This window comes from Balaenoptera ricei, chromosome 16 (genome assembly GCF_028023285.1).
Source record: "Balaenoptera ricei isolate mBalRic1 chromosome 16, mBalRic1.hap2, whole genome shotgun sequence".
Classification (NCBI taxonomy): domain Eukaryota; kingdom Metazoa; phylum Chordata; class Mammalia; order Artiodactyla; family Balaenopteridae; genus Balaenoptera; species Balaenoptera ricei.
In genome coordinates, this window is record NC_082654.1 from 111,222,745 (window position 1) to 111,234,589 (window position 11,845).

An 11,845-nucleotide genomic window follows, 5' to 3' on the forward strand; every position below is an offset into this window, starting at 1 on the left:
GGATGAATTGGGAGATTGGGATTGACATATAAACACAATTGATACTATGTATAAAATAGATAACTAATGAGAACCTACAGTATAGCACAGGGAACTCTACTCAGTGCTCTGTGGTGACCTAAATGGAAGGAAATCCAAAAAAGAGGGGATATAGGTATACATATAGCTGATTCACTTTGCTGTACAGTAGAAACTAACACAACATTGTAAAGCAACTATACGCCAATAAAAATTTTAAAAAAATAAATCTGAAGGTTGCCTACTGCTGAAGCTAAGGTTGGTGGAAGAGAATTTATGACAGTTTGCAGACTAACCTCTGCAAGAAAAAGGAAACATTTATTCATTCTACAAATATTTATTGAGCACCTATATACCAGCATGTTTAAGGTGCTAAAGCTGAAGCACTTAACAAAACAAAGTCCTTATAGTCTATTGGGGAGACACTGTTGGATGCTTTTAAGTGCTGTGAGAAAAACAGAGCAAAGCAAAGGAGGTAAGGGATGCTTGGGGGTAGCAGTGAGGCAGGGGTTGCCGTTTTATTTAGCGTAATGAGGGACGTCTCTCTGATGAGGAGACATTTGATCAGGGAACCTGACAACAGTGAGGGGTGAGTAATGTGGTTCCAAGAGGAAAAGCGCTCCAGGCAGCATGCTAGGGAGCAGTAGTGCCAAGGCCCTGAGGCATCAGTGTGTCTGCTAGAGTCAAGGTAAACAAGGTCTCCACAGATGGATTAGAGAGAGTGAAGGATAGAATGTTAGAAGGTAAGGTCAGAGAGATAAGGAAGTGCCAGATTATTCAACACTGTAAGGTCTTTGCCTTTAATGGAGTGACACAGAAAGTGGTCGGAGGGTTTTGAGCAGAGGAATGGCACGATCTGACACACTTCAGCTGCTGTGTTGAGAACAGTCTGAAAGAAGAGGGAGTATGGAAGCAGGGAGGCCAGTTAGGAGGCTAGTGTAATGATTTATGCAAGAGGTGGCAGTGGCTTGGACCAGGATGGTAGCAGTGGAAGCAGTCAGATTCTGGATGTATTCTGAGGGGTGAGCCAACAGAACTTACTGATAGAGTAGATGTAGTAGATGAAAGAATAAGAGGAGTTGAGGATAATCCCCAGGTTTTTGACCTGGCCAATCAGAAACACTGGAGTTGCCATTTACTGAGATGGGGAAAACTGCAAAGAGATTTTGCGGGGGAGATTAGAAGTTCAGTTTTGTCCGTGTAAAATTTGAGATGCCAATTAGACTCCCAAGTGGAGATGCCAAGTAGAAACTTAAATATTTGAGTGGGCATCCAGGGAAGAGGTTTGGTGGTGATATAAATCTGTAAATTGTTATAACACAGATAGTGTTTAAAGTCACAAGATGGGATGAGAAGAGAAGAGGTCTGGAGGGTGAGCCCTGGGAATTCCTTAGCGTTCCAGTGGTTAGGACTCGGCGCTTTCACTGCCATGGCCTGGGTTCAATTCCTGGATGTTCAATCCCTGGTCCGGGAACTAAGATCCTGAGAACCGTGCACTGCGACCAAAAAATTTAAAAAATAAAAAATAAAATGAAGAGTGAGCACCGAGATGCCCAGAGGAAGCATCTGCAAACAAGACTGAGGAGGAATGGCTGGTGAGCTGAAAGGAGAACTAAGAAAGTGATAACTCAGAAGCCCAGTGAGGAAGGTTTTTTATTTTTCCTTTCTTTAAAGAAAGAGAGAATAATCAGCTGTGTCAAATGCTGCTGAGGAGTCAAGTAAGATGAAGACTAAGAAATATGACCATAGGGTTTAGCAACACGGAGGTCACTGGTGATGCTAGCCAGAGAAGTTACAGGCGGAGTGGTGAGAAGAAGATCTGCCTGGAGCATTTCCAAAGAGAACCGGAGGGGAGGAATTGGAAGCAGCAAGCATTCACAGTTTCTTCCAAGAGGTTTTCTATAAAGGCTAGCAGACACATAGTAGCTGAAAGGATGTGGCGGTCAAAAAAGGGTTTGCCAAAAATGGAATCTACTATCAAGGTTAAACTACTTTCAGGTTGGTTATACATTCGTTCATTTGCTTTTTACAGATACTGTCACTCTGGAGAATGATAATTTAGTACAGTTTTGGAGGACAAAAATAATCCTAATATAACTAAGTATTTACTTTAATCAGTACTAAGAAATAAGGCAATTTTTATTTGATTTCAGAAACAAAGTTTAAATAAGTTAAAACTTCATTTAATCAGTATGAGTGTAGTTACACTGATCCATGATCGCTTTGAAAAAGTATATGTATTAATAAAGGCAAATTTACCTTGGTGTTATCAAATGCCAACAGGAGTGTTCTGCCATTTGTTAAAAAGATTTCTACTGCATTATCTCTCAATTGCCACCAACGCTTGTGAACTTCTTTAATTTCTTCATATGTCCAGGAAAATGATGCTGGTTCCAATTCTCCCTGAAGGCTCTAAAGACAAAGGAAATAACATGAAAGTATTTGCTCTACATGAAACAGAAATAATTGTTTTAATTTTAGATGGTTAAAAACTATCAAAATGCAATAGAAAGTCTTCCTTTTGCGGCAAAATGGCAGATAAGATTCTCTGAAAATCCTCCCACTACTAAACACTGCAAAATGCTGGATTAAAAAATCTAAGAAAAAAATTTAAATATACTTCTTTTAAACTTTTTTAGTAGGCTGTATTTTTTTAGAGCAGTTTTAGGTTTATAAAATTGAGCAGATAGCATGGCGTTCCAATGTATAGCTTCTCCGCACTCAGTTTCCCTACTGTGAACATCTTGTTCTCACGCGGTGCATGTGCTACAACTGATGAGCCACTATTGAATAGGTTATTCTTAACTAAAGTCCATAGTTTAATCTTGGTGTTGTATAGTTCAATGGGTTTTGACAAATGTTTAATGACATGTATCCACCATTATAGTATCATGCAGACTAGTCTCACTGCCCTAAAATTCCCTTCTGTTCCATCTGGCAGCCACTGATCTTTTTATTGTCTCCACTGTTTTCCTTTTTCCAGAATGTCATATGGTTGGAATCATACAGTATGTAGACTTTTCAGACCGATTTCTTTTACTAAGCAAATATTCTTTTAAATGTATAGTTGAGCTTGCAAGAAAGTAAGGGAAATGAAATCTCCAGGAGTCAAAAATAAAGAGAAATTTGAAAAACAGCTGTAAGGAGGAAGTGACACTTTGGCCTGCTCTATGTGTGCTTTACTATTGTACTGGGTCCCAACTCATTTCTAGAAGTAGAGACAAGAAATATATTACAAAGTAAATAAAATATTTTAATGAAAACATAATATTCTCATTCTTAAAACCAAAATCCTCCCTGTTTAGCTTCGACATTCAACATGAATTCAAGTTAATAAACATTAATTAAGCATCTACAGGCAAGGTGCTCTGCTAAGTGGTCTGCATAAAATAAATCTATGTATGATAAAAAGGGGGAACAAGATATTTGCACCCACTTTTAAAAGGCAAGATAGAAAATGTCATACAGGAAGTAAGAAAAAATGCTACAAAAGGACAGAGAAAAGAAGAAGCCTTCAATCTATTAAAAAGCAAGGGTCTTTTTAGAGTTTTACAGGTGGAATATGTAACCTTTTGGATCCAGAAAAAAAGCTGGTTCATGTATCAACTATTAAAATTCTTTGGTTGCTGAAAAGATACATCTTGAAAAATAACATAACTATATTTTTACTAGCTGGGATAAATACTGTAGTAATTGCTATATGAATCATGAAATAATGCCTACTCAATTTTCGGGGGCTATATTAAATTAATTATTTTTTAACATGATTTGCTTTACAACCAAATTTTATGTTTTCACTCATTAATTTCTTTGAATCAAATATGTATTCACCATTAAACCATACATAATCTTATTTACTTACATCCTTAGCAGTTTGTAGCTTTAGAAGTTCTGAAACAAAAAGCCTTACTTCTCCTGTTACAGGGCTCTCAAAACAATATTTTAACGGCATGTAAATGAATTCAAATGGATAAAATGCTTTTCTATACAAAAATGTGAATTGAGTCTTTTTTGTTATTTTCTGATTGATATCAGTATTTCCAGAAGAATAAAAATCATGACTACTGAGCTATGTGAATATCAGGATTACTTAAGTTATTCAGTTAGACAACATTTTTCTTTCTTTTTGAAGGCAAATGTACATGATAGTAAACGGGGAGTGGCAGGGAGTTTGTTGCTACTGAGGACAGTAGTGAGAAATCGAGTGGACATACACAGAAATAACAGGAGCACTTTAGAATATGACTCATAATACTCACGGCTCTGTGAATCAGACCATGAGCCAGAGGGGATGGCATGGTCTTCTTTTTAAAATTATCTTTAAAAAAAAATTGGAATTCAGACAAATTTACACAGAGTGCAACAATTAATGAACTCTAACAGTTCTACAAGCTCTCTGGTTGTATTAAATTTATACATTTTGGGAATTTGTCTAGATTCATACAAATGTAAACTTAAGCCTCTACTCACGGAACTTTCAACTGTGTCAGAAGCGTTATCTTCCACAAAATACATTCCACATTTACCTGCAGAAAATAATTGGTATGAGTTTAAAAACGTATATGCACTATTACCTTATATGGTTAAAGCCATGCCTCTGGAGTCAGTTGGACTGAATTTGAATCCCAGAACCCAGAACGAGTTCCTAATACTCAATAAATACTTTTGAAGAGCATCCATGAGATCTTAGGCAAGTTGCTTAACCTCTTTGTACTTTAGCCTCATTATAAAGAGAAGAGGGAGGACTCTATTTCACAGGGTTACTGTGGGAATTAAATTAGAATACATGTAAAATGTTTATTAACAGTGTCTGCCACTTCGTGTTAAAAGGTTTAGGCTATTAATTATTACCAGTATTCTTCTTAGGTTACTAGCATATTACTTTGCTTTATTTTGTCATACATTAACTGAAGTCAAGTTATCAACTAAATTTTCTAGCAAAAGAGGAACCCTTAATTATTTTGCTGACTTAAACACTCAATAGGGCAGAAAAGGCCTTACAAGATACTTCCCCAATTTTTCCTGCTTGATAGGCTGTTGTTAATGCATGTCCCTACGTCATCGTCATGTATCCACACAGTAGAAACTTCCCTGGGGCTCTGCAGTGGGTGCTGGTCACCTTGAGCACTGGCACGGCTGGCTCGGAGAAAGGCACCATCTCCACCCTCGTGACCATGGGGCTCAGCCCTGGCAAGCTCGAAACTCTGCCTGTCAGGCCTTCGGGGCTATAGCTTTAGCCAACTGCAGTGACTCTCAAATTTGAGGGTGCATCAGAATCTCTGCAGGGTTCATAAAAATGCAGATCGCTGGGCCCCACCCACAGAGTTTCAGATTCAGCAGGTCTGGGCTGGGGCCTGAGAATGCGTATTTCTTAGAAGTTCCTATGTGATGCCGATGCTCCTGATTTGGGGACCGCGCTTGGAGAACAACCGGCCCACAGTGTACAAACTGGTTCTTTAAGGGAATAGAGACTAGAGTGATAAAACCGTATTCCTTCACGTCTCGAGGAAAAAATTTCTCGCCAAATGTTAACTATCCATGGATCGACAGCCTTGGCCTTTCTCTCAGAAGTACAATAGAGAATATAAATTATGAACATTCTCAAGGTGGATATATTTCATATGCATAGGGGTATCTGTTAAAACAGTAGGCTTGTAAGTATACCAATAATTCTTTACTTTAAAAATAAAAATTGATATATAATAAAAGGAATGATTAAATATAAAAATGTATACTCATGAAGAAAGTCAATTTTATAAAAAAATGCTGTTCATGTGCTTTTCAGAGAATAAGATTGTCATTTTTCACATTCATGAGTCATACACATTATATACAGTGTTAAGGCAAAATAACCTGTAAGAAAGAGGTTATCTGTTATAGAAAGTTCATCTCATTTAATGGTAGTGTGTCAAAACAATGCTTCAAATTATCTAAGAATAAAATAGGCAGGGTGAATATGTGTAAATACCTGCAAAATGTGACTTACCTAACAACAATTCACCAGCTGTCTCTCTAGATGGTGCGACGCTGATACATCTTCGATTCACTCTGTCAAAACACATTTAAAATTACTATGATTAAATGTTTTGACCGATTTCAGAGAGTAAAAGCTTTATTTTATCATAGAAGATTTCAGCAAAGCAGACTAGAGTTTCAAAAGCATAAAACATCTTGTTAAAATCCACATGAAAATATCTCATTTTTTGACATTATAATAGAGGAGAAAATAGCTGAAACTTTTAGAAAAGGTGAATAATCCCAACACTCTTATGCAGAATACAGGGATTCCGTTATTTAAAAGAGACTTCAATGTTTTATATTTTCCAGTAAATAAGCAAACATTGGTTCATGGCTCTGATATTTCAAACACAGAAAAGAAGCTTAGCATTCTAGGAAAAAGGGGGGCTTCAGAGTCAGAAAAGTTCCTCTATTCTTTAGTCAAGTCAATTATCTTTGAGTCTCGCAGTTTTTTATCTATACAATGGGCATCATAACAACCTCGACCACAACAATAATGATAAGACTATCAATAGTTACCATACTGACCCACTGAATAGTGCTATGACTTATCTTCCTCATGTAACAGATGAGGAAACTGAGACAGAGAGAGGCTAAGATCAGATGGCTAGTAAGAGGAGGAACTAGGATTTGAACCTTTAATCAATACACTAGATTGCCTCTTGCGATGCCACCAGCAGCGCTATCTATTTCACAGAGCTGTTAGAAAAATCAACTACAAAAATATATGCATGCAACCAAGGGCCAGAGCATGATGGCTGAAGTCCAATGAATCCTCCCTAACAAAAATGTCTGTTCCTTTTGGATTCTGGCCATTCAGCTTTGTCTTCTCTTTGAGCCATGTTTGGGATCTTTCCCCAAACCACGGCATTATCTAAATAAATATTATCTAAAATAAATATTACATAAGCGCAACAATAGACTATTAAAGTCTTTAACACTTTCAACAAAACAGAAAATGTCTTATGGATTCAAATTTACCTTATAGACTCACTTGCAGCTTTGTCCTTTACAGTAGAAGAGAAAGAAGAATGAGTTTTGTCTTCAAATAGGTAAGAGAGTGGTGGTTTGACCACATCTGCTGAGGAAAAAAGGACATTATTATCTTTGTGTAATGCCCATAGTTAATCTGCTATATTTACATGTTGAGTCAAGAAGCCACTATCACCTTCTGATTTTTGTCTATCCCTAAGGAGATACTTATTTGGAATAGTTAAGTAACATCTCTGTAAGCGCCTTCTCTCTCGATTTGGCCCTTCTGTTGGATCCAACTGCCATGAAGTTGGATAGTAGATGGGGTCATACCAGACTGCTCTGCAAGTGAAAAGAAAAGATTTTAAGTGGTAACCTGAAGTATTTGCAGTTTGAAAAAAAAAATTATAGAAACTGAATAAATAAATCAAAATTTATCTATGCAATTGAAAAATCCCAACCAGTTATATAATTAGACTAGGCTATGCATACACATTGTACAAAAGAGTAACATTAAAAAAAAAAGTATCCCTCTGCTCTGGAGTCCCTGTGTCCCTGCCTCGAGGCAAGCGCTGCTACCAATTTCTTGTATCTATTAAATTTTAAAAAAGATATAGCATGACTACTATGTATGCTTTAGCAATATATTAGACTTAGTATGGTTAACTAAAGAAAAAAATCAATTTTCCAAATTAATTTTCTTCATTTCCCATTTTGCCTATTATCTAATATAACAAATAAAATGAGTTCACTTTTGTAGTAATCACATTTCTTAAAATGTTTTAAAGTAAATTAATATTTTAAATGAAAGGAAATAGTAGAACCATATTAAATACATTTTTAGAAATAGATAAGAGAAAAAAAAATTACCCTTAATCCCACTACCCCAAACATACCAAAATACTGGTAGTGATTACTTTCTTTCAGTTTTTAAAATTGCAGTTAAAATTATGTATACACATTTCTATATCCTGCCTTTTTTCACTGAACACAGTATAGTCTTTATTATTACCATTGTAAATGGCTAATGTTATACTGAGTGGATGCATAATAATGTATTTAACTCTATTACTATTATTATATATTTAAGTTGTTTCCAATTCACTCATTAACAAATAATGCAGAGATGAAAACCTTTATGCTTATTGCTTTTCCGTATTTTGAATATTTTCCTTAGGACAGAATCACTAAAACAGGATAACTGGAACTGGAAATAAAATGTTTGTAGGGATCCTGACACATGTCAAAGTGTTCAATGCCACCAAACCTCTGACCAAGGGCTAAGATACATTTCTTCCTGCTGTGGAGATTAGCACCTAAAAAAACTTTTTTTTGTAACATAAAAGGTAAAATATGGTAACTAAAGGTTTTAAATCAGCTTCTAGCAATAGTCAATATTTTCCCATCTGTTTATTAATTCTATTTGTCTTATGTGAAGAGTATATTCATGTCTTTTGCTTATTCAAACTTTTGGGACCTTGATATTTTATTTTCAAATCTTTATGCATTTTTAAAACCATATCTACTACCCAAAGCAATCTACAGATTCAATGCAATCCCTATCAAACTACCACTGGCATTTTTCACAGAACTAGAACAAAAAATTTCACAATTTGTATGGAGACACAAAAGACCCCGAATAGCCAAAGCAATCTTGAGAACGAAAAATGGAGCTGGAGGAATCAGGCTCCCTGACTTCAGACTATATTACAAAGCTACAGTAATCAAGACAGTTTGGTACTGGCACAAAAACAGAAATATAGATCAATGGAACAGGATAGAAAGCCCAGAGATAAACCCACGCACCTACGGTCACCTTATCTTTGATAAAGGAGGCAAGCATATACAGTGGAGAAAAGACAGCCTCTTCAATAAGTGGTGCTGGGAAAATTGGACAGGTACATGCAAAAGTATGAAATAAGAACACTCCCTAACACCATACACAAAAATAAACTCAAAATGGATTAAAGACCTAAGTGTAAAGCCAGACACTATCAAACTCTTAGAGGAAAACATAGGCAGAACAGTCTATGACATAAATCACAGCAAGATCCTTTTTGACCCAGCTCCTACAGAAATGGAAATAAAAACACAAATAAACAAATGGGACCTAATGAAACTTAAAAGCTTTTGCACAGCAAAGGAAACCATAAACAAGACCAAAAGACAACCCTCAGAATGGGAGAAAATATTTGCAAATGAAGCAACTGACAAAGGATTAATCTCCAAGATTTACAAGCAGCTCATGCAGCTCAATAACAAAACAACAAACAACCCAATCCAAAAATGGGCAGAAGACCTAAATAGACATTTCTCCAAAGAAGATATACAGATGGCCAACAGACACATGAAAGAATGCTCAACATCATTAATCATTAGAGAAATGCAAATCAAAACTACAATGAGGTATCATCTCACACCGGTCAGAATGGCCATCATCAAAAAATCTACAAACAATAAATGCTGGAGAGGGTGTGGAGAAAAGGGAACACTCTTGCACTGTTGGTGGGAATGTAAATTGATACAGCCACTATGGAGAACAGTATGGAGGTTCCTTAAAAAACTACAAATAGAACTACCATACAACCCAGCAATCCCACTACTGGGCATATATCCTGAGAAAACCATAGTTCAAAAAGAGTCATGTACCAAAATGTTCACTGCAGCTCTACTTACAATAGCCAGGACATGGAAGCAACCTAAGTGTCCATCATCGGATGAATGGATAAATAAGATGTGGCACATATATACAATGGAATATTACTCAGCCATAAAAAGAAATGAAATGGAGGTATTTGTAATGAGGTGGATGGAGTTAGAGTCTGTCATACAGAGTGAAGTAAGTCAGAAAGAGAAAAACAAATACAGTATGCTAACACATATATATGGAATCTAAGGAAAAAAAAAAAGGTCATGAAGAACCTAGTGGCAAGATGGGAATAAAGACACAGACCTACTAAAGAATGGACTTGAGGATATGGGGAGGGGGAGGGGTGAGATGTGACAGGGTGAGAGAGTGTCACGGACATATATACACTACCAAATGTAAAATAGATAGCTAGTGGGAAGCAGCCACATAGCACAGGGAGATCAGCTCGGTGCTTTGTGACCGCCTGGGGGGGTGGGATGGGGAGGGTGGGAGGGAGGGAGATGCGGGAGGGAGGAGATATGGGAACATGTGTATATGTGTAGCTGATTCACTTTGTTATAAAGCAGAAACTAACACACCATTGTGAAGCAATTATACTTCAATAAAGATGTTTAAAAAATAAAAAAATAAAAAAAAATAAAACCATAAACATGTTAACTCTGTGAAATACTTGCTAAAAATAAACCTTGATGTTTTGTTGTGGTTATGCTTGTTAAATACACTGGAAAATGTGAAGGTCAAAGCCATTCATTTCTTCTTTGTAGTTTCTTCAATTGTGTTTGATCTTAAGAAAGTTATCTGTCCATCACCATTGATAAATATCCTATTTTCTTCTACTTTGTAAACTTTTTGAGTTTTGTTCATTCATTCACCTGGAATTTGCTTTAGTGTATAATGATTAGTGTATAATGTTTAGTGCCTCGAAGTCATACTAATCATTTATCTTAATGAAATTCAGAGAATAATACTTTAATTTCCCTCTTTTCCTTATTTGTGATGCATCTTTTTAACTGTGTTATTAAAGTCTTAACTAGAAAAAGGTCTATTTCCCAACTATCCTGTTTCAGTGATTTCTCTATTCTTTTGCAAAGATCATATTTTAAAATGAAAGCCGATATATAGATTTTTCTCTCTGGAAGAGCTAATGCCTCTCCCTCTCATTATTTTTTCTCTCCCTAAAAATTAAAAAAAAATATTCTCATAGGATTATTCTTCAAGATGAAATAAATCACAAATGAGTAAACAAAACATATTTAAACTAATGAGATAATGTAATGAATCTTTACTCTGGAGTGAAAATAACACCAATATATAAAAATTCATGCTTACCTGTCATGCGTCAGTTGTTGAATAAGCTCCTGCCAATGTCTGCTGGCACTCAGGTCCACTTTATACATTCCTCTGATGTGCTGGATCACCTTTTTTCTCTCAATTCCTTGGGAAAGAGACACTGCCTGGGTGATATCCGCAGCTATTTTAGATATATCCTTTGATTTTGAATCAAGACGCTGAAAGAGACTAAACAAACAAGATGCCCATAAGTTAAGCATACGTGGAACATTAAATGTATATCAAAACATGATACTTTAAAACTAACAGTATATGTGAAATCTAATGGGTTCCTAAAAAGACACAGCTTTTAGAACACATAAAATCCTACCTTTGCTGATTATTATTAACTGTTTTCTGCCAGTTGGCTTTATTCACATGTTCTTCAGTTTCATATTTCTTTTGTTCCTAAAAGATATGGATAATAATATATTATATAAAACTTATTATTTATCATTTAACACTGGCACAGAGCCCAACAAACTAAATTTAAAACAAAGTTAACAAAGGAAAAAAATATTGTCCCCACGAGACCAAGATATTAAGATACATTAACCACTTAAATAATGCTATAACTCCCCTTTGTTTCCACACAATCTGGGTCAGAGACATTAGGGTGGAATAGTTAACTAGGGTTGCCAAACCCGATGGGTGTGCGTAGTTGCTTGCTTCCTTATTTTGCCTTTTCATTAAAGAACCCAGAACTTAAGGTTGATGATTCAACTTGCTTGTCACTACTAAAATCTTTCCTTCCCTGAAAGCTAGTGATAATGGATGAGCATGACCACAGAGAATAAAAGGCTCCTTAAAACAGGCCTATTTGTTCTCTCATAGTAAAAAAGCAATATAAAGTAAAAA

The 11,845-nt window shown here is 35.9% G+C and overlaps 1 protein-coding gene across 6 annotated transcripts in view; it reads right to left on the reverse strand.

Annotated features, from left to right (window-relative positions):
* LYST (lysosomal trafficking regulator) overlaps nt 1-11,845 on the reverse strand; it is a 202,393-nt gene that overhangs the window by 52,701 nt on the left and 137,847 nt on the right. For 3 of the 6 annotated variants that reach the window (XM_059899076.1, XM_059899078.1, XM_059899075.1), the window contains 7 exons: nt 11,319-11,395; nt 10,988-11,176; nt 7,205-7,350; nt 7,018-7,117; nt 6,005-6,066; nt 4,489-4,544; nt 2,278-2,430 (listed from right to left, as the gene is read on the reverse strand). In XM_059899076.1, coding sequence (XP_059755059.1) covers nt 2,278-2,430; nt 4,489-4,544; nt 6,005-6,066; nt 7,018-7,117; nt 7,205-7,350; nt 10,988-11,176; nt 11,319-11,395 — 783 coding nt within the window. Of the gene's footprint in view, nt 1-2,277; nt 2,431-4,488; nt 4,545-4,717; nt 4,782-6,004; nt 6,067-7,017; nt 7,118-7,204; nt 7,351-10,987; nt 11,177-11,318; nt 11,396-11,845 lie in introns of those variants that run through there. The other 3 variants (XM_059899079.1, XM_059899077.1, XM_059899080.1) reach the window with 2 other exon arrangements.